General features: G+C 47.6%; 1 protein-coding gene across 10 annotated transcripts in view; it reads right to left on the bottom strand.

Annotated features, from left to right (window-relative positions):
* Positions 1-5,111: 5,111 nt before the first annotated feature.
* The window catches only part of SEC22C (SEC22 homolog C, vesicle trafficking protein), a 34,029-nt gene continuing 20,707 nt past the window's right edge, over positions 5,112-18,433 (bottom strand). For 5 of the 10 annotated variants that reach the window (XM_042954801.1, XM_042954798.1, XM_042954802.1 and 2 more), the window contains 4 exons: positions 18,148-18,327; positions 15,445-15,563; positions 14,178-14,243; positions 11,048-11,991 (listed from right to left, as the gene is read on the bottom strand). In XM_042954801.1, coding sequence (XP_042810735.1) covers positions 11,791-11,991; positions 14,178-14,243; positions 15,445-15,563; positions 18,148-18,327 — 566 coding nt within the window. In that variant the 3' untranslated portion in view covers positions 11,048-11,790. Of the gene's footprint in view, positions 5,315-6,824; positions 9,857-11,047; positions 11,992-14,177; positions 14,244-15,444; positions 15,564-18,147; positions 18,328-18,433 lie in introns of those variants that run through there. The other 5 variants (XM_042954804.1, XM_042954806.1, XM_042954807.1 and 2 more) reach the window with 5 other exon arrangements.

Below are 18,433 nucleotides of genomic sequence, written 5' to 3'. Positions count from 1 at the left end.
ATGAGGAAGATGGGTCAGGAGACCATCCTGGCAATGCCCTAGCCTCCACGCAGGACAGATGGGGGTAACCAGAGTCCAGAGAAGGGAAGGGACTTGCTTGGAATCACCAGCAAGTCACTGGCAGAGCCTGGCCATGAACCCAGGTCTTAAAATCCCAGAGCCCCGCTTTGTTATACGGACTGTCATAGGTGAGATTCATCAAGAGTGCCCTGTGTGGAAACAGGCAGAGCAGACCTAGCAGGAGACACTAATTCTTTAGTCTCTTTCCAAAAAACTTGATATTTTGTTCATTGTGTATTTTTTACATCAGCTTTGATTTGTTTGAAGTATTGCATTAAAAAACCGTTTATCCTGATGACTGAGTTTTTTTGCCACCTCCTTAAAATTTGCATCTGAGGCAAATGCCTTGCTTGCCTCACCCTGGTCCCAGCCCAGTTCATACAAGTCCCAGTATCCCTAGGTCCCAGTATGTCAATGTGGAAGAAAGGGAAACGTTCTGCACCGGCCTCTATGTGGCTCAGAGGGAAAGGGTCCCACCTGGGTAATGCCTAGTAAAAGTAGGCAGCTCCACTTTTGGCTGTGGCTCAACCTAGTATTTTCTGTCTGTCCCCTCTACCACCCTCAGTATGTTGACTTTCGTCACAGACGTACCCCCTCGTCATTGCAGATGGCCGTCACTACCCCAGGCATCATGTTCTCACAGAACTCCATCCAGTGGCAGAGAGAACGTTTCCTGTGTGTCTCCATTTATCAGAAAGATAAACTATCCCAGAACCCATCTTCTGCACACTTTCCTCAGGCTTCTGGGCCGGGACCAGGTCACATACCCAAGGCCTGGCTGCAACTTCCAGAAGGAAAGTTGATCTAATAAGGAAGGAGGGAGAGATGGCTGCTGGCTCTCTTTCTGGATGTTTCTCTGGGTAAATTTGTGGCCTGTCAGCATCCCTCCATCTGAGCCTGGTGGTATAGTAGTGTGAGGTGTGTAATGTAGAGGTGAGGAAGTCCCATCAGTCCAGAATAAGTGCACAAAACAGAAGAGACTCTAGGTACTTTGTGCAGAAAGATATTGAATGTAGGGAATTAAATGTAGAAAGGTCTGGAGGCACGGAAGTGAGGGCACACTTCTGCCCTGTGGTAGGTCATACTACCCCAGCTGCCACCTTGTAGGAAATTACTGTCAACATCCTAGTTGCACATCCATTAAGCTGTGACAAGAAAATGGAAGGAACAGTGTCCTGCTGCTGTGAAAACTCCTGTCTGCCAGATCCCAGCCAGCAGCCACCACACTGCGGGAAGAATGGCCTCCGCCTCCTTTCTGTCTTCCAGCTCTCTCCTGTGGTGCTTCCCTCTGGTGGGGCCTAGGTTGCATCCAGATCCCCAGCAGCAAGGGGGCGCTGGGAGAGGTAGTCCTCAGCATTCCAGCCCCTGCAACACACAGGAATATGGAAGGGGCAGACGGGGATGGTGGCAGCACAGAGGCTCAGGTGGCCTTGTAGCCCGTGTCACCAGAAAGAGAGCCCGAGATAAGAGTCTGTGATCAAGAAATAGGAATTGGGGACAGAGAAGTGTGAAACAGGGAAACGGGGAAAGCCAAAATGGTGGTGAGTTATTGCACTGGTCACCGGTGTGGCTACTGGGACCCTCTATGAGAAACAGGCAGGACACGCCTCAGAAGAGTCCTCCTGAGGGTCAGGATTAAGTGCTGGTTCCCAGCAGCTGTCACTCCAGGTCTGCCATGTCAGTATCGTCACACTTCCACGCATGAGTTGTCAATGGGTTCCTGCAGGTGTCCCACACCATGGCTTCTGGAGGAGCTCTGGGCAGAAAGTGATAGATGAGGTGGGGAACAGGTTATTCCTGTAGAACTGGAAAAAGTAGGTCAATAGGCTACAGGGCAGCAAGTCCAGTACGTGGCCTCCTGCCGGCAGTGCGACCCTCTGTACTAGGGTCTTTTCACGGATACTCACTGCGGCCAAGGTATTCATAGCCCGTTCTCTTGGCTGGGGCCCCAGGGCCTGCCCTGGCAAACCCGGCCCCGCCTTGGCTCACTCTGGCCCCTCAGTCACGCCTCCCTCCAGCCCTGGGTGTGAGCCACCCTCACCTCACCATTAACCATGCCAGTGCCACATGCCAGGCCCACCGGCTCTAACTCGGCCACCTTCCTCATACTCTTTGGAGCATGCAAGAGCTTCTGGCGGGCCTGCCAGGCCTCTGGGAGCTGAGAGAGGCTTGGGGGTGCTCACTACAGCCTTCTGGCCATCAAATCCACCCATCGGCCGTCTTTACCTAGTAGGGCCACCTAAGGGGCACAGGCTGCTTGGGAGACGGATTCCAAATGCGGAATGGGACAGACGCATGTCCCCTCTGTTTTCGCTTTTTAGGGTTTCTCCCCCCTCTCAAGATTTCATCCCAGAGGATGAGACCATGACACGTCTGAGAGATTCTTCCCCTTCTCGGTCTTGCCATTCACCAACTTAAGATGGGCTTTCCACCCTCCTCCTCCATCCTTCCTTCCGGTTTCCCGAGAAAGTGTCCCCTGGGTCATAATGGTGGAGTGGCTACTAGTCTCAGGGGTTGGGAGATGAGAGTTACATTGGTCTAATATTTTCAAAGTGTGAACGCCATGATACTCATTCAGCAAAGAGTCACTGAGCCCTTACTGTGTGCACAGAGGGACCAAGGCACAGGCCCCGCCTTCACAGAGCTGACCCTCTAATGGAGGAGTCAGATGCATACATGGGGAAAATTACACGAGGATGAAAAAGGACAGCGCAGGGAACATAGTCAATAATGTGATAATGTATGGTGTCAGATGGTGATAACACTTATCGTGGTGAGCGCAGAGTCATGTACAGAGTTGTAAACCCACTATGTTGTACCCCTGAAACTAGCACTGTATGTCAGTTACACTCCAATAATAAAACATAGAAAAATAACCTATTGATGTTCACACAAAAAAATTTTAAATGAGGAAAATTACAGAAGGAAGAAGACAGGATGAGGGGCTAAAGGGGTGCTCTGTCAGTTAGGATGGTCAGAGGAGGTCTCCCCAAGGGGTAACAGTGGAATAGGAGCAAGTCATTACCCCATCTCGATAATCAGAGGGTTTTAAACCACAGATACCAGAGCCAGGGCCCGAGACCTTAAGGACCAGGTCAAAACAGGCAGTCCCCTGCCTCTGCAGCAGCAGCCTGAATAGTATGTGAGGAGAGCATGCACCGGGGGCCTGGGCCTCGCCGCCTAGCCCAGGGCTCGGGTGCTCACTGCTTCCCGAGTGACCAGGACGGGATGCCCGCCTGGACATGGGGAGGCTTGTTTCTCGGGCCCTCCATTGCAACAGTGACCTAGGCCCACAGACTCCATGGGTGTGGGGACCAAGAGGTTCCCCCCCCGACCCCGCCAGCCCCAGCTCAGTGTCCTCAGCGGTGCCAAGTGACGGAGAACAGGCAGCTCTTGAAAAGACTAATATTTACTCTTCAACTGGGAGCTGGCACAGGCCGTTTCCTGCGACTGGCGTCTGGCTCACCCCATGGGATGGACACAACAGAAGGCACCCGGGAGATAGGCAGATGTCCCTGCGGACACCAGCGCCCAGGATGAGGCAATGTCTCCGAGACGGGGACAGCATGTGCCGAGGCCCCATCCGACACAGCTCCTCTCCGTTTGCACACCTTCGTGGCAGAGCGCTCACGATCTCCCGGAGCCCTGCTGTACGGCCCTGTGAGAAAGTTCACCGTACTCTCAGCCCTGTGTTCCTCGCTTCTGGCCGCTGCTCTTACCCCTGGGGCCTCAGAAAACGTGCCTGGAATAACCCCTCAGGGCCATGGTGGTCTTGGTTAGCTTCACCCTGCCGGCCCCAGCCCCCTCGGCCTTCACTTCCCCAGGCACATGCTTTCGGCTGTCGCCAGAACAGACTATTTCTGGGGTGGGAGGAAGGACTTGCCACCGGGGGCACCTCCGTCCCTCCTGCAGCTGTGTTCCTTTTTCCCTGAGAGTCCCCCGTGAGAGTCCTTCAGCTGAATGTCTCATGTGGGAAAGAGTCTCCGCCAGGAAACTACTGGTCAGGCGGCGAGAATCTGGGAAGGATAGAGTCCCCGGTGGCCAGAGCTGGCTCACCCATCTACTTTCCCCTCTGGAGTCCCCTCCTCTCTGCTTTCTGCCCTTCCCCTCCCGCCATGTGTTCCAGAAGCGCTCCCTGACCATTATAGCCCCCGGCCTCGGCTTCAGTTCCCCCACCTCACCCACTGGAGAACCCTGGGAGCTCAAACACTCTGCCAGCGTTTGGGGCTAGAGCCCCACAGAGGCAGGCCTTCCCAGCCTCAAGTCCAGTGAGGGCTGGGCACAGCGGGGGCAAGATCCCCGGGGGCAATGCAGGCCCCCTGGTTCACCCAGGGCTCTCAGACCTGGATGCTGACCCTAGCAAGTATTCTTTTCTTTCAATTCCTTATTGTCTCTGTCCCTAACTCCCATGCTCCTGGCCCCTTCAGGCCACCACGCGGATGTATTTAACACGGATCTTTTAGAATACATTCTTACAAAATACTTTATCATTTTGTGTGCGTACATTTCCAATCATATAAATGTTATTTTTCTACTCGGTTCTACGTTTTGAAGATCCATCCATGCTGCTACATCACACCAAGTCTGGAACTTCCGCCTGCTGTGTGGTGTCCATGCTGAGCCTGCGCACTTTGCCTGTCCGTGCGTGAAAGACACACGGATTGCTTCCTGCCAGTACAGATCATGCTTCTGTAAAACCTAACTTGGGGCGCCTGGGTGGCTCAGTCGGTTGAGCGTCCGACTTCAGCTCAGGTCACGATCTCGCGGTCCATGGGTTCGAGCCCCGCGCCGGGCTCTGGGCTGATGGCTCGGAGCCTGGAGCCTGCTTCCGATTCTGTGTCTCCCTCTCTCTCTGCCTCTCCCCCGTTCATGCTCTGTCTCTCTCTGTCTCAAAAATAAATTTTAAAATGTTAAAAAAAAAAAAAAACAACACAAAAAAACCTAACTTCACACAGGTCCCCTTAAGGATCTGTGTGAGAAGTTCCCAGGGACATATAACCAGGAGTGAAGCATCCACATCATGAGGCCTGAGCACACTCAATTTGGGTAGGTAGCCGAATTAGTTTTCTAGGGCTGCCGTGACAAAGTACCACAGACTGGGTGGATTAAACAACAGAAATTTATTTCCTCACCGCTCTGGAGGCTGGAGGTTGGAGAGCAAGGTGGCGGTAGGGTTGGCGTCTTCCGAGGTTTCTCTCCTTGGCTTGCAGACGGTTGCCTTCTCTGTACCTCCCAATGCACACACGTTGAGGTACTGGGGTAGGGGTTAGGGCTTCAACATATGCATTCGGGGAGGGCACTGTTCAGCCCACGACAGGGGCACTGCCTTTCAGATTGGCTGTGCATGAAGTCCTATAACCACTCACTCCCTCCAACATTCGGTGCTTCCTAAGTGTTACCAAACTAATAGGCACAAGGTGACATCTTACTGTTGTTTTAATAGGTACTTCTCTGTTATTTCTAATGATTTTACACATCTTCCTATGCTTATTAGCTTTTTGGGTTTTCTCTTCTGAAAACTGTTCATTGTTCTACTGAGGTTGCTGTCTTTCTTGCTGACTCACGGGAACTGATTGTACATTATTGGCTTCAGACATTCTAAGTACCTTCTCCCACTCATTTTCCCCGTGAAATCTTTATTTGTATGCAACCAAATTCATCAATCATTTTGCTTTAAGTGTTGTATCTGTAACATTTTTATTTAAGAGCACTTTCCCATCCTTGGTCACAAAGATACTTTCCTTCATGTTCTTCAATGAACTTTATCGTTTTTGCCTCGCACATCCGACCCAGTGACCTCTTGGAGCCGACGCCACAGAATTAGGCAGCACTTCCCTGTCAGGCACAGCCACAGAGACCCCTTCCTCTCTGAGCCTCACTCCTCCACTGGCACTACTCAAGGATGCTTGGCAGTTGTCTGCTCCCTGGCCCCGTCAGGGGGTAGAGCCCAAGAAAAAGGAAGGCAACTCCGCAGCCTGACCGGCACCCGGCCCTCCTGGAGCAGGAAGGGCATCTTTCATGGGCCAAGATCCCCCTTCACTCTTTGTGGTGCCGCCGATGGCACACAGTACCTTGTCAACAAGGAGGTGGAACCAGGTGGTGGCCAAAGGCTCTGCCAACTCCCAAATCCCAGAACCCGGTAACTTAAGAGTCTACTTGGGAAGTCTCTGCCCTCCCCCAATCAGGACAGACGGTGGAGAGAAGCTTGGACCATGCATTCCCTACCGCGCCTCAAATATGGGCAGAAAATTGGTGCATCTGTTTCCATTCTGGGAACTTCGTCAGCTGCTTACAGGGAGGACCTCTGTAAAAGGGTGCAGTCCCTCGGGCCCCGAGCCTGACGACCGGCTGGCAGCTGCGCCTCCTGCTGGCCATTCTGTGGTGGGGCTGGTCCTGGGAGATGGAACTCAATGGTCCCTCAGAGCACGGCCAGGAGCTCAGAGCCTAGAGCAGGGCAAGTGCCCGCTCACAGGCACACAGATAAGCAAGGGCAGAGCCTGCAGAGAAGGCGGGCCTCCCAGCCCCCAGGGCTGCTCTGTGACTGCTATGTTGGCTTTTCCAAGGTCTTTCCTGGACCCACGATCGCTTTCCGGAGTCTGGGGTTGGTGCTAAGGACTGAGGCCTGGCACCTGTCTAGACATTGGAGACGAGGATGTGAATTCCACTTCTTTCAACACCCCCCGCTCCATGATGCCAGGCCCACATCACACCCTCTAGGAAAACGGACCCAAAACTCAAAATTTTTTACACAAATACACGCAACGTAATAAGCACCTTAGATTTATTCTCCTCTCACTTCTGAAGCCATGTTAATTTATATATACATAGTATATAAATGGCTATACAATATTCTTTACATATATTAACACGAGTTTAGGCTTTACTACTGTGTGAGAGTTTGTTAAAACATACCCATCATTTATTCAAAATAGATCTTTGTTATTACATGAAAACAGTAAGAAGCTTGTACAACATGGACAGCAAGCATTCAAAACGCATATGTGAAGGAAATGGTTTTGCCCTGGCTAAATCAGTCTCAATCTTTTACGCTCTTAGTAGAAAAGTCTATTAAATGAAACAGAATTCGGGGGAGGGGGGGTCAAGTTGTACAAATAATTCATTAAATATACTTCCGAAGTAACCCCAGAATCATAGAAGGGTTAAAGAAGGTCACACGTACCAAGCACAGGTTAGAAGAACAGAATGGATTTGATAATTTGACCCGAAATAAAAGGCGCTTGTGAGCCGCGGCTCTGCCATCAGCACACACGGGCAGATGTTTCCATATCCGGCCATTCCCAGGTCTTACTGACAAGCCCTTTTCCACAGGTTCCCTGCCAAGACGTTTCCCCAGCAACCGGGGTCTGACATCACTGCTCCCAGACGGGAGACTCAGAGCTCTCCCCATTTGGCTCAGGGATGGACTTGAGGTTTGGTTCGACCAGCAGAACCGGCCTCCCTGGATGCCGGAGGGCCCAATGCCAATGGTAGCAAGAGCTCTGTGACTGGAGGGCAAGAGGCACGTTTGGGGGGGGGGGGGGGGAGAAAGAGAGGTCACCACCTTTCTAGACTGGAAGACTGAGCCCATTTACCTAGCAGGATCATAAAAGGCCTGTCTTTGTAAGACCTGGAAGACACGGCTGCACTGTGCTGCGTAAAGCGTGAACTTCCTCTCCCCGGGTGAAAGCCTTTTTCCTCCTGCACGTGAACGGGGGATTCACCCAGCATTCTCCTCCACTAGGCTTTTCTCCTCATGACAGCGTGCCGGGGGAGTAGGTGGTTACCACCGCTTCCCAGCTGAGGACCCTGTCCCTGCGGGCAGAACCTGCCCACAGTGGTGGCGGCCTGAGCAGGAGAGTCAGGTCTCTCTTCCTCTACGTTGTTCACACTCACAGAGCACAGTGGAGCTTCCCTGTGCCCGGGCCGGATTCTGCGGAGGAACGTTTGAGATGTGAGCAACACCAGAGCGGGGTGCACATCTGGTCCCTGTAAACACTCCCACGCCTGCCGGGCCTCACTTGCGCTGCCCCGTGCACGCACAACAGCGGGCTCCTGAGGGCCACCTGCCCTGCATGTTACAGTGAGTGGCCGATTCCTTCAAGGAAAAGCAGACAGCAGCCCTGGATGAAGGTGCAGCACGGGCCCCCAACACGCCAACTGCTTGAGGGCGGCTGCTTGAGGGCCCCCAGCTCTGCTCCTCACCCGTCTCCTGCTTGCTGCACCCCAAACAGCCGGCCCTCCTGGCTGTCGTCTTTGCCGACCCTGGCAGTGCCGACCGCCAAAGTGCTGCTGCCCTCTGAGCCCCGACTCCCAAGCGTGTGCTGCAGCTCCCGGGGGGCACGGAGGAAGAGGGCCGGGCCTCAGCGCACTCTGCTCCGCCCCTGAGCTCCTGTACCCACCTTATCAACTACAGTGAAAGACTGCTTTCCCCACCCCTCCAAAGATTCCAGTTTCAGCCTCTGTTTCCAGGGCTGCCATGTGTGGGACAGACACGGGAAGAGGCAGAAGGGTCCCGGAGAATAGGGGCACCTAGGAAAATAACAGGGAGCTCAAGGTGAGGGGACAGAAATGAGATTGTTTTAATTTCAGCACTCCTCCTAACACCCTTTTTCCAACTCCTTAAGGAATTTTAAAAGGTTGCTTCACAATGCCTGTGACACAGACCACAGGGGTGCAAGCCTGAGAAGCAAAACCGGGAGCCTCCGGTCACATTCCTCCCACCACCAGCAGAGGGGCCTCTAGTACTGAGAGGTAATGCCACCCCCAAATACACCCCGATTGTCTCCTCCCAGGAAAAAGAAACTCAGGGATGATCCTTATCACAGTAAGGCTACCCTAGGGAAATGAAACCAGAGTCTACGTGTTTCTCTCACCTGCATACTTGAGGAAGGGAAAACCCTGTGGGCCTTGGCCCCATGGTTGGGAAACCCTGGCCAAGAGCACTGAGCCACATTCCCAGCCCGATACGGGAGATGGGAATAATGCACTCCGACGTTCAAAGATCTTGCAGTATCTGATCCCAGAAGGCACTTTTAAGGTTTGTTTTCAACATTATTTCAACTATTCCCAGATCCACCCCTGCGAGGTTGGTTGGGCAGGTAGCATTGAACCATTGGGAAAATAAAGTGCGAGAACAGCAATGAGTCCGTGGGGTAGTGAGGATAACTCCTGCGACGTGGAGCCACCTTTCTGGCATCAAGGATGACACAAGGGGCCACAAAACTCCAAGCCTGAACCGGGTCAACCCTGAGCCGGGATTTCCCTCGGACAAAATCCCCAGAACTACTTCTCTGTCATTTGTCTCTTCCTCCAGTGAATGAGGCTTCTTTTGGCTGGGTTCCAGGTGAACAATGCTTATGTGGTTATTATTTTGTACTATTTGTCCAGTGCATCTTTTCCCTCTCATTTGCAAAAACCAATCTGAAACCCCATGTAGATGTTAACTGATGAAAACCACATTCAGCCAAGTGTGGACAACATCTCCACCAGTGCAGGAAGTATTCACCAGGAGGGCCTACTCTTCAGGATAGTTCTCTACTGCCAAATATGGATCACAGATTCTGCCCCCGAGAGCATCCGGGGTATAGGGCTACACGGCAATAACACATGAGCTCAAAAAATATTAATAACTCACTCATAGGCTGTGCTTACCAACGTTTAAAGCCTTTTTTTTTTTCTTTTTTTTTTTTTTTTTTGGTAGTTCTAATGTACAAAGACTTCTCTTCCCTCCTTGGCTTTCCATTCTATTTTACCATCTCTTCAAAGTTATCTCCCAGAGAGCCTGAAGATTCGCCTGCTGGGTATGCAGAAAATTACGAAGATGCAACACTGATAGAGTGACAACTGTGCAGTTGACATCTGAGGATGTTGCCAATATAACTTTCATATCAAGACATTTTGATTAAAAACAGAAAATTGTATTATAAGAAAATTACTGCAGCATCGTTTTCCCGACAGTTTCCAGTCACATAAACTTGTTTTTCTTAACCTGACACCAAGGTAGCTCAGTAACAATGCACTACCAGTAACAACCAAGTACAACTGAGTTCCCTAAAATAATATTCTTGCTTTCCCTACGTACTCAATAATTCTTGTGAAGCTTTTCAACTTTTAAGATCAAAGTAGGATTATTTTAATTTATCAAGACCACATAATTCAACCCAAAATATCCCACGCAACTTCCAGTGAGCTATTCAGATTCTAGACTTCTACCAAGAACAATCCGAAGAGGGGTGCCTGGGTGGCTCAGTCGGTTGAGCGTCCCGCTTCGGCTCAGGTCATGATCTCACGGCTCACGAGTTCGAGCCCCGCGTCGGGCTCTGTGCTGACAGCGCGGAGCCTGGAGCCTGCTTCCGATTCTGTGTCTCCCTCTCTCTCTGCCCCTTTCCTGCTCACGCTCTGTCTCTCCCAAACATAAAATAAACGTTAAAAAAAAAAAATCAACAATCCAGAGGGCAAACTCCTGAAATGGCCTCCTAAATGTACTGGACAACCCAGGCTGAACTTTCTGGAGACCAAAAGGATCTTACACAGAGCCTCTTTTTGGACAACTGTGATCAATCACTATTTTAACAGGGAGAAGAAAAGTAACTTTTCAGGGCATGGGGTTTATTATATCCTTATGAAGCTTGGAAAAAAGTTAACACCTCCTTAACTCCTGTTCATAAAGAACGAGGCCCTCCATCTAATTAAGATGACTGGAAGAGGGGTAGAGGAGTAATTAACTCAGGAGGTCTTCCGGGAACAGGTAACAGGGTCAGGCATTCATCATCATCAAAATGACAGGCACTCAGCTGCCATGTACAAGGCTGATGACAAGGGTTTTTTTGTTTTTTGTTTTCTTACTACAACCTGCATCTGTAAAGTTGCCACTGTGTGAATCCATGTGACGCACCTACTCCTGTCTGTGGCCCCACCGCAAAGAACCCTGAAATTCTCAGGCTCATAAGCTCATGCTCACGAGCCTATGATCCAGTAGCACTGGTTACTCAATTTTTTAAATATTCAGATATACCCTGCAGACAAATACAAAACTTTTCTGCGCCCACGCAGTCCCACCACCATAAAAAGTTATATACAAATTAAATAAACTCGGCTTTCTTAACCATTTTCTCAGCTAGAGTTTGTCCTTTCCCCAAATGAAGATAAGTTCAATTTATATCCAAAATACATTTAAATATTCTAAAGGTATCGTATCAGACCTAAGTTATCAAAAAATGTAAACAAAATTTATCTAGCTTATACTTACGAACCATATTTTAAAATGTTTAATTCACCCTGTATTGACCCTCTACAAAAAACTAACCAAGTCCCATTTAGACTGAAAAGCTGACGTGGGTTTTAAAGTGGTTCCTCAGAGACAACCGCCAGTTACTAAAGCTAGTGTTATTGAATCTAGTGGTTTATTGCATCATTCAATTTAAAAGACCAAAATAATTCCATTCTGATCTTCTAATAATGCTCCTTCTGAATGAGCCCCCAGATTCTGCTGTCCTAAGTAAATGTGCTGAACTGGAGATTCCGCCATGATGCCCAGCACAAAACCGGGGCTGGGGCGACCTCGTGCTTTCCATCGCTCCTGTTAAAAATCCCCAACTTTCGGTATCACTCTGGTTTGGTCGAAAGGAACTTCAAGGATGGAAACTCGAGGTGAAGTCGAGAAGCAAAAAGGGAAACAGAGGTGACTCTCACAAGAAAACGAAAGGATCCATTCATCACATGATGTCATCTTCATACTCCATAGTCAGACTGCTTCTCCTGAAGCTGCCTGGTCAGTATCTGATATGAAGACAGAAAAGCCACTCCTATGTGGAAAAGGATTTGCCAGAGGTTCCTTAGCCCATGCAGGTACATGTTGCCCAGGCAGATAAAGAGCAGCATCAGCACCACCTTCACAGTCCTGGCTGGACTGTAGAACAGGTACAAATAACACTGAAATGACACCATAAGAGGCAGTCCAGTCAGAGAGGAGAAAACAGCCACAGGTCCGATGCAGGACTCACTTCCTACACCTGCTCACACAGTGTCATCTCACACACAGTAGCTCATTAGACTGAAATCATGACAATGGAGCCCGGCCTTGCCAGGTGAGCTGCTGTTAATCAAATCACTGGATGAAAGTGGAGATCCAGGAGAGACAAGAAAAGTGGAACAGATGTCACAGGGGGAATTAGAACATGACACTCTTGAAAACATTTAAGAACTACAGACAGAAATGCCCAGGCTGTGGGCTGTGGAGAAAGAAGAGGTGCAGGTAAGGGGAAGAGAGCCAGGCCAAAGACACCCCAACAAGAACGTCTGGTCTCCAACTGGACTTTTCCTTCCGGGGAGTCATGACAGGTAGGAAAGCCAGTAAAAGAAGCTATGCTTTTATTATTTGTTTTTCCTGAGTTCCAACGACATCAGGGACCAATGTTCCCTAGACATCCTCCTTATCGTGTCTTCAAAAGCATCTCTGACACAGGGAAAGGTCTCACAGCAGGGAGGGGGACTAACATTTTGTGTAGGGCATTCACACAGAAAAGAGGCCATTCTTGTTCTACAAAAGCTAAAAGTAACTTTTTGGTTCAATGTTTAAAAAAAAAACAAAAAGCACATTCTCAAAACACAGAGCAGTTCGACAAAGGCTCAAGCTCCAGTGGGAGGGAAAGAGTTCCCCACTGAAAGAGCTACCCAAGTAAGAATGCAGTTGGGGGAACGAAGGCCAAAGTGCAAGATCCCTGCAGCCCTGGAATACAGGCTCTCGGTGCCTCAAATGGCAACACTCGAGGCTTGGGACGCTTGATTTCTAAAAAATGAGTGCATTTTTGGTCCTGGGTTGAAAATTTCTTTTCCCACAATCATGTCACTCTTAAAAAATAGACCATTCTGGGATGTATGTGGAAGGGAGAAGAAGTGTTCTTTGAGAAAATAAATTTTAATTGAAAGGAAAGGAAAAAAAAAAGCTTAAGAATGTAGACAAGGTACTAAAATCCGAGCCTCTATGGAGGATGCGGAAAGAAAATTACAGGGTTTTTTTGTTTGTTTGTTTGTTTTTTACTAGAATTAACTCTGCCTACAGGGGGTTCAAAAGCTCCATTTTAACTCTGCCCTGTAAGTATGCAGCTTATTTGAAAAAAACTAAACAGTAACCAGGGGCGCCTGGGTGGCTCAGTCGGTTAAGCAGCTCAGGTCACGATCTCGAGGTTCAGGAGTTCAAGCTCTGCATTGAGCTCCATGCTAACAGCTCGGAACCTGGAGCCTGCTTCAGATTCCGTGTCTCCCTCTCTCTCTCTCTCTCTGCCCCTCCCCACTCACACCCTGTCTCTCTCTCCCAAAAACAAATAAATCTTTTTAAAAATCTGAAAGTAACTAAACAGTAACCAACAGTAAAAACCCACTAGTTAATGTTGTAATGTTTGCCTCGTTTCCTAACGACAGATTTGAGTCAGATGGTATGACTATTAAAAAAAAAGTTTTTGGGCGCCTGGGTGGCTCAGTTGGTTGAGCGGCCGACTTCGGCTCAGGTCATGATCTCGCGGTCTGTGAGTTCAAGCCCCGTGTCGGGCTCTGTGCTGACAGCTCAGAGCCTGGAGCCTGTTTCAGATTCTGTGTCTCCCTCTCTCTGACCCTCCCCCGTTCATGCTCTGTCTCTCTCTGTCTCAAGAATAAATAAACGTTAAAAAAAAAAAAGTTTTTACCTAGTCTTGTATTTAAACAACACACACGCACACGCGCGCACATGCAGCTGTTACTTCTGCAGGAGGACATTTCTATACTTGGACTGCCATGACACTAAGCAACACCCTGCCTCTCATTAGTCAGGTAACCCAATCCCCACAGCACTCTCATCTTTCCTTTCTTGAAATGTGAGTCCCAAAATTCCTGGCTTCTGTTCAGCCGTCGTGAAAGGCTCTGCGGCCTAGGGTAAATGGCTTTCCCTTTGAGTCTAATGCTATTCCTTTGTAAAATGAGAGGACTGGACAGGATGGGCCTAGCGTGGTTCCACTAAGGGCCTGGTATTCCGTGACAGGCCTTGGTGGAACAAAATCACATCTAGAAATAAGTTGACGGTCCCAACAGAAGAACAAAATAAGGTCACGGGTTCAACCCACTCAAAATATCAATGTTTCACCCACCTGGAAAATACAGGCTACAAAAGGAATAAGAAAAGCCAGAATAGTTCCAATTTCCTCGTGGGCAACCTAAAACAAATGTAAGAAACAGGAGAAAAGGAATATTCCGATGAAAGGAAAAACGATGACATGAAGCTCTTCACACCTCATTGGGTCTGGTTTGGTTGATAATGCAAAATCCCTGACTGGGACAGAGCGCCCTGTTTCTATACCAGAACCGGGGTTGACACGCAACTGTTTCCAACAGCCTGGACACACCATGTGTCCTCCTGTCCCCGAGCATCTGTACGAAGCCCCCAGGCTGGAATGCCCCCCAACACTACTGCCTCTCAAAATCCACTCATTTGTCAGCACTAAGCTTTCCCTAATTCTGCATTCTTCAGGTACTGCCACCTCCTTAGTGATGTCACCACACTCTACTTTGTGCCCCATCTTAACTGTCTTGTCGGCCATGTAACTGTTCTAGTGCATACAGACGCTTGGTAAGTATCTGGGCATGGATAATCATAAAAAATAAGAGTAGGAAACAGCACACATCAGCCAAAGACAGGACGCAGTAACAGGCGGTCACCACTCTCACAGCACAGGCCTGCTGCCACTCTCCACACAGGTCAGTCTACATTAGTCTCCTGAGAGCAACACCAGCCATGCTTCAGACTTTAGCTACCGCAGTGATGGTGTGGGCACGATGGCTCTATTTTTAAATGAGGTATCTATCTGTTTATGCCTACAGTGATTCTATGCTTTTTCAAAGTGTTTTAAATACTTCAAAATTTTAAAAAATATTTTAAGAGCCCTGACATAGAAAGTTGCTTTGATTTAAGCAGCCTGGCAAATCAACTGCCTAATGATACAGTTCTCTGACAAAGACATAGGGAAGTGGCATCTTGCTTGATATAAATCAGACTAGGAGGCAACTTTTTAACAGGCAGAAACAGCCTGAACCTCAGAGGCTGAGAATCAGATTTGCTCTTGACGAGCAATCAGGACCCTGGGGTGACTCCTGGAGCCCCAAGGATGTCCCTGTAGCAAACTATTTCTCACCAATTCCCCCTGACAGGCCCCTTTGGCTTCTTGGGACAACAGACACAAAAGAGCAAGTTTTATATCTGTTCAATTTACTTAAAGAATAAACTTTAAAATAAAAATTGTATTTTAATTAAACAATTGTTAAAACCTTTGTACATAATAACCTTACAAATAAAGTGTCTCCCCCATCAGTTTCTGCCATCATAGGTCCTTCAATTTAAACTATAAAAACAAAGGTTACCTGTAGAGAATGTTCTGCGAGGTGAATCCCACGGATGAGGTTCAGAGCAGCACACATGATGTTGAGAATGAGCGAAAGGACACCCAGGGCTGTCACTGGCTCCATTCGGAAATTAGGAGCTTCACAATTAAAAAAAATAAGTGTCTAGTGAAAATAATTTCTATATGAAAGAAAAATAAACAAAGACATTAACTAGACCTCCACTAATGATCGGCTTATTATGTTGAACACAGAATAACAAACATATTAATTAAAAGCAGCTGCTGTTAGACGGCAAAAAGGCAAGAAATGGAGGACAGAATGGATCTGGGAATCTGAAGTGAGTTTCTTTCGGCACGAGGACTGTCTCTGAGTTAAGCACAGGTTTTCCAAGGCCTGATTTTCTTTCTACTTACAGCAGTGGTTCTCAGAGAGGGGCGATTAGCCCCTCAGTGGGCAACGGGCAATGCCTAGAGATATTTGGGGTTGTCAAAACTGCAAACAGGGTATTACTGGCATCTAGTGGGCCACGAATGCGTCTAAGCATCCTACAATGTACAAGACAGCCCCTCACAACAAAAAATTATCCAGTACAAAATGTCAGTATGGCTTAGGCTGAGAAAACCTGATGTAAAGCAATTTATGGCTTTATTTGTAAATTGGTTGCCAAACTGACAGCATTTCTATCAACTCTGAGCTTCTAAACAAAGACAGTATTCAGGGACTCGTGGGCTTCCGGGGCAAAGTGCAGCAAATGCAGTTTTTTAAATTCTAAAATAATCGGGAAGAGGAGGTAAAAACACTGATTATTTGAGCCACAATCTGTTTCTGGAACTCTAGACCAAATGATCATTCTCTCTTCAGAGATAACTACCAAGACTGATTCTGGTTCACACTATTAAATGGTGACACCCTGCCCCATTCTCTTAGTATGATCTTTTAAATCATCCCTTCTGGTCCTTACATTTCCCACATACACACACATGCACACACACATGCACACACACAAATATCTAGCCACAACCCAAGGGATGCCTAGTGTTAGTGTGTTAGAGTTTCCACTGAGCTACCAAAGCTCCTGTTAGAACAGAACATGCTACCTGTAAAGATTCTAGCCTCAGGACAATAGGGTGGGTCAAACCACAGTAAAATGTCCTAGAAAGATAAGCAAATTGATGTTTTCTGGATTTTACCCCTCTTGTCTAAGTGGTTGAAAAACAAAATACATTACAGAGCCACCCCATTTTTATATATGGCAAAAGAAGAAGCTTGCAGCTCAATTACCCAGTCTTCCTTCTACGAAAGTTAAGTTCATTCCTAGTATAAATTACATGTTACTGATTGGCATAAAAGCCAATCCAGGAATGTATTTGGTTTAAATTTAAATAGATTAAATCAAAACACAAAGTTAAGCCAAAAAGGTGAACATTAAGGAAAAAAATTTTTTTTTTAATGTTTATTTTTGAGAGAGAGAGAGAGAGAGAGAGACAGAGCACGAGTGGGGTCAGGGCAGAGAGAGAGGGAGACATAGAATCTGAAGCAGGCTCTAGGCTCCGAACTGTCAGCACAGAGCCCTATACGGGGATTCAGATTCACAAACCGTGAGATCATGACCTGAGCTGTCGGACGCTTAACCGACTGAGCCACCTAGGTGCCCCCCAAAATGTGAACATTTTTAATACACCACTTTTAAAATTCAAGCAGTGAGTTTAGTATAAAAACTGTTAAAACAAAATAATTAGACTGTTATAGTGTAGACAACTCTATCTTTCAAAGAAGGATTCAGCTCTTAGACCATTACAGAATGGTTAGAAGATAAATTCTACTTTAATTAAAAATTGGTTTAATTGTGTGTGTAATCATAAACAAGGAATAAAAAAAAATCATGCTTTGTTATGTGCTCTTAGACCATTACAGAATGGTTAGAAGATAAATTCTACTTTAATTAAAAATTAGTTTGTGTGTGTAATCATAAACAAGGAATAAAAGAAAAATCATGCTTTGTTATGTGCTCTTAAACCATTACAGAATGGTTAGAAGATAAACTCTACTTTACTTAAAAATTAGTTTGTGTGTGTAATCATAAACAAGGAATAAAAAAAAATCATGCTTTGTTACGTGCTAGGCATTGAGTGGCTAGTGGTGTTAACGGCGGACTAAGCCACAGAGTGCCAGGGCACCCAGCTCGGAAATCCACAGGGCTCGCGGGGAAGCAAACTGAGAACATTCGAAGCCCTGGCTCTGGCCCTGCCCACCCTCATCCCCAAGGCCCTTCCCTCCCAGGTCAAGGAGGGCATGGTTTCTCAGTGGAGATTTGCAATGTTTTCACTAAGTGATAAGATGAGATAAGGATTCATTGTCAAAAGAAAAAAAAAGAGAGAGAAAGAGAACAGACAAATCTGTACACTTTAGTAAGGGACTTCCAGCAAAACCGAATGACTTCCCTTTACATTTAAACGGGTAGACTTCACCCTGGTTGAGAAAACAAGTCACTCTTCTGAATTTCATCAAGAGTTGCACCGCCCCCTCCCCAGAACGACGCACTATGGTGACAGTTTTTTTGTTAACAGTCACCTGGAAACAGGATCAGTCCATATTTTCCAGACACCCATCCCCTAAAAAACAACTCCCTGGTTTAAAAAAAAAAAAAAAAAAGCCAATTGCGTTTGAAATACCTAATGTCACCTCATCTTCACCAACATCAGAGAAGAGCAAACCACTTACCAGGCTCCAAGTGTATCTGTGTGTGACCGTTCATTATCCCATTCGCTATATCTGTGTCCTCCACAGTGAGAACCACTGGAGGCTGGAAGTCAAGCTCCTCCTGAATTTTTTCTAAGCTGCTCTCCATCTGAGCGGAACTTACACAGTTAAAATGCCACTTCACTTTCTGAATGATGCTATCTGCAAAAAGAGAGCAACCCAAGTTGAGCAGTTGCGTCAGAATGGATATTACAGAACAATATGTGCAAAATGAAGTTCACCTTTCTGAGCAAGCTAGTAAGTCAGC

The sequence above is a fragment of the Panthera leo genome, chromosome C2 (genome assembly GCF_018350215.1).
Source record: "Panthera leo isolate Ple1 chromosome C2, P.leo_Ple1_pat1.1, whole genome shotgun sequence".
Taxonomy (NCBI): domain Eukaryota; kingdom Metazoa; phylum Chordata; class Mammalia; order Carnivora; family Felidae; genus Panthera; species Panthera leo.
The sequence above is the reverse complement of the archived record's forward strand: the minus strand, read 5'-3'. Positions and strand labels throughout refer to the sequence as shown.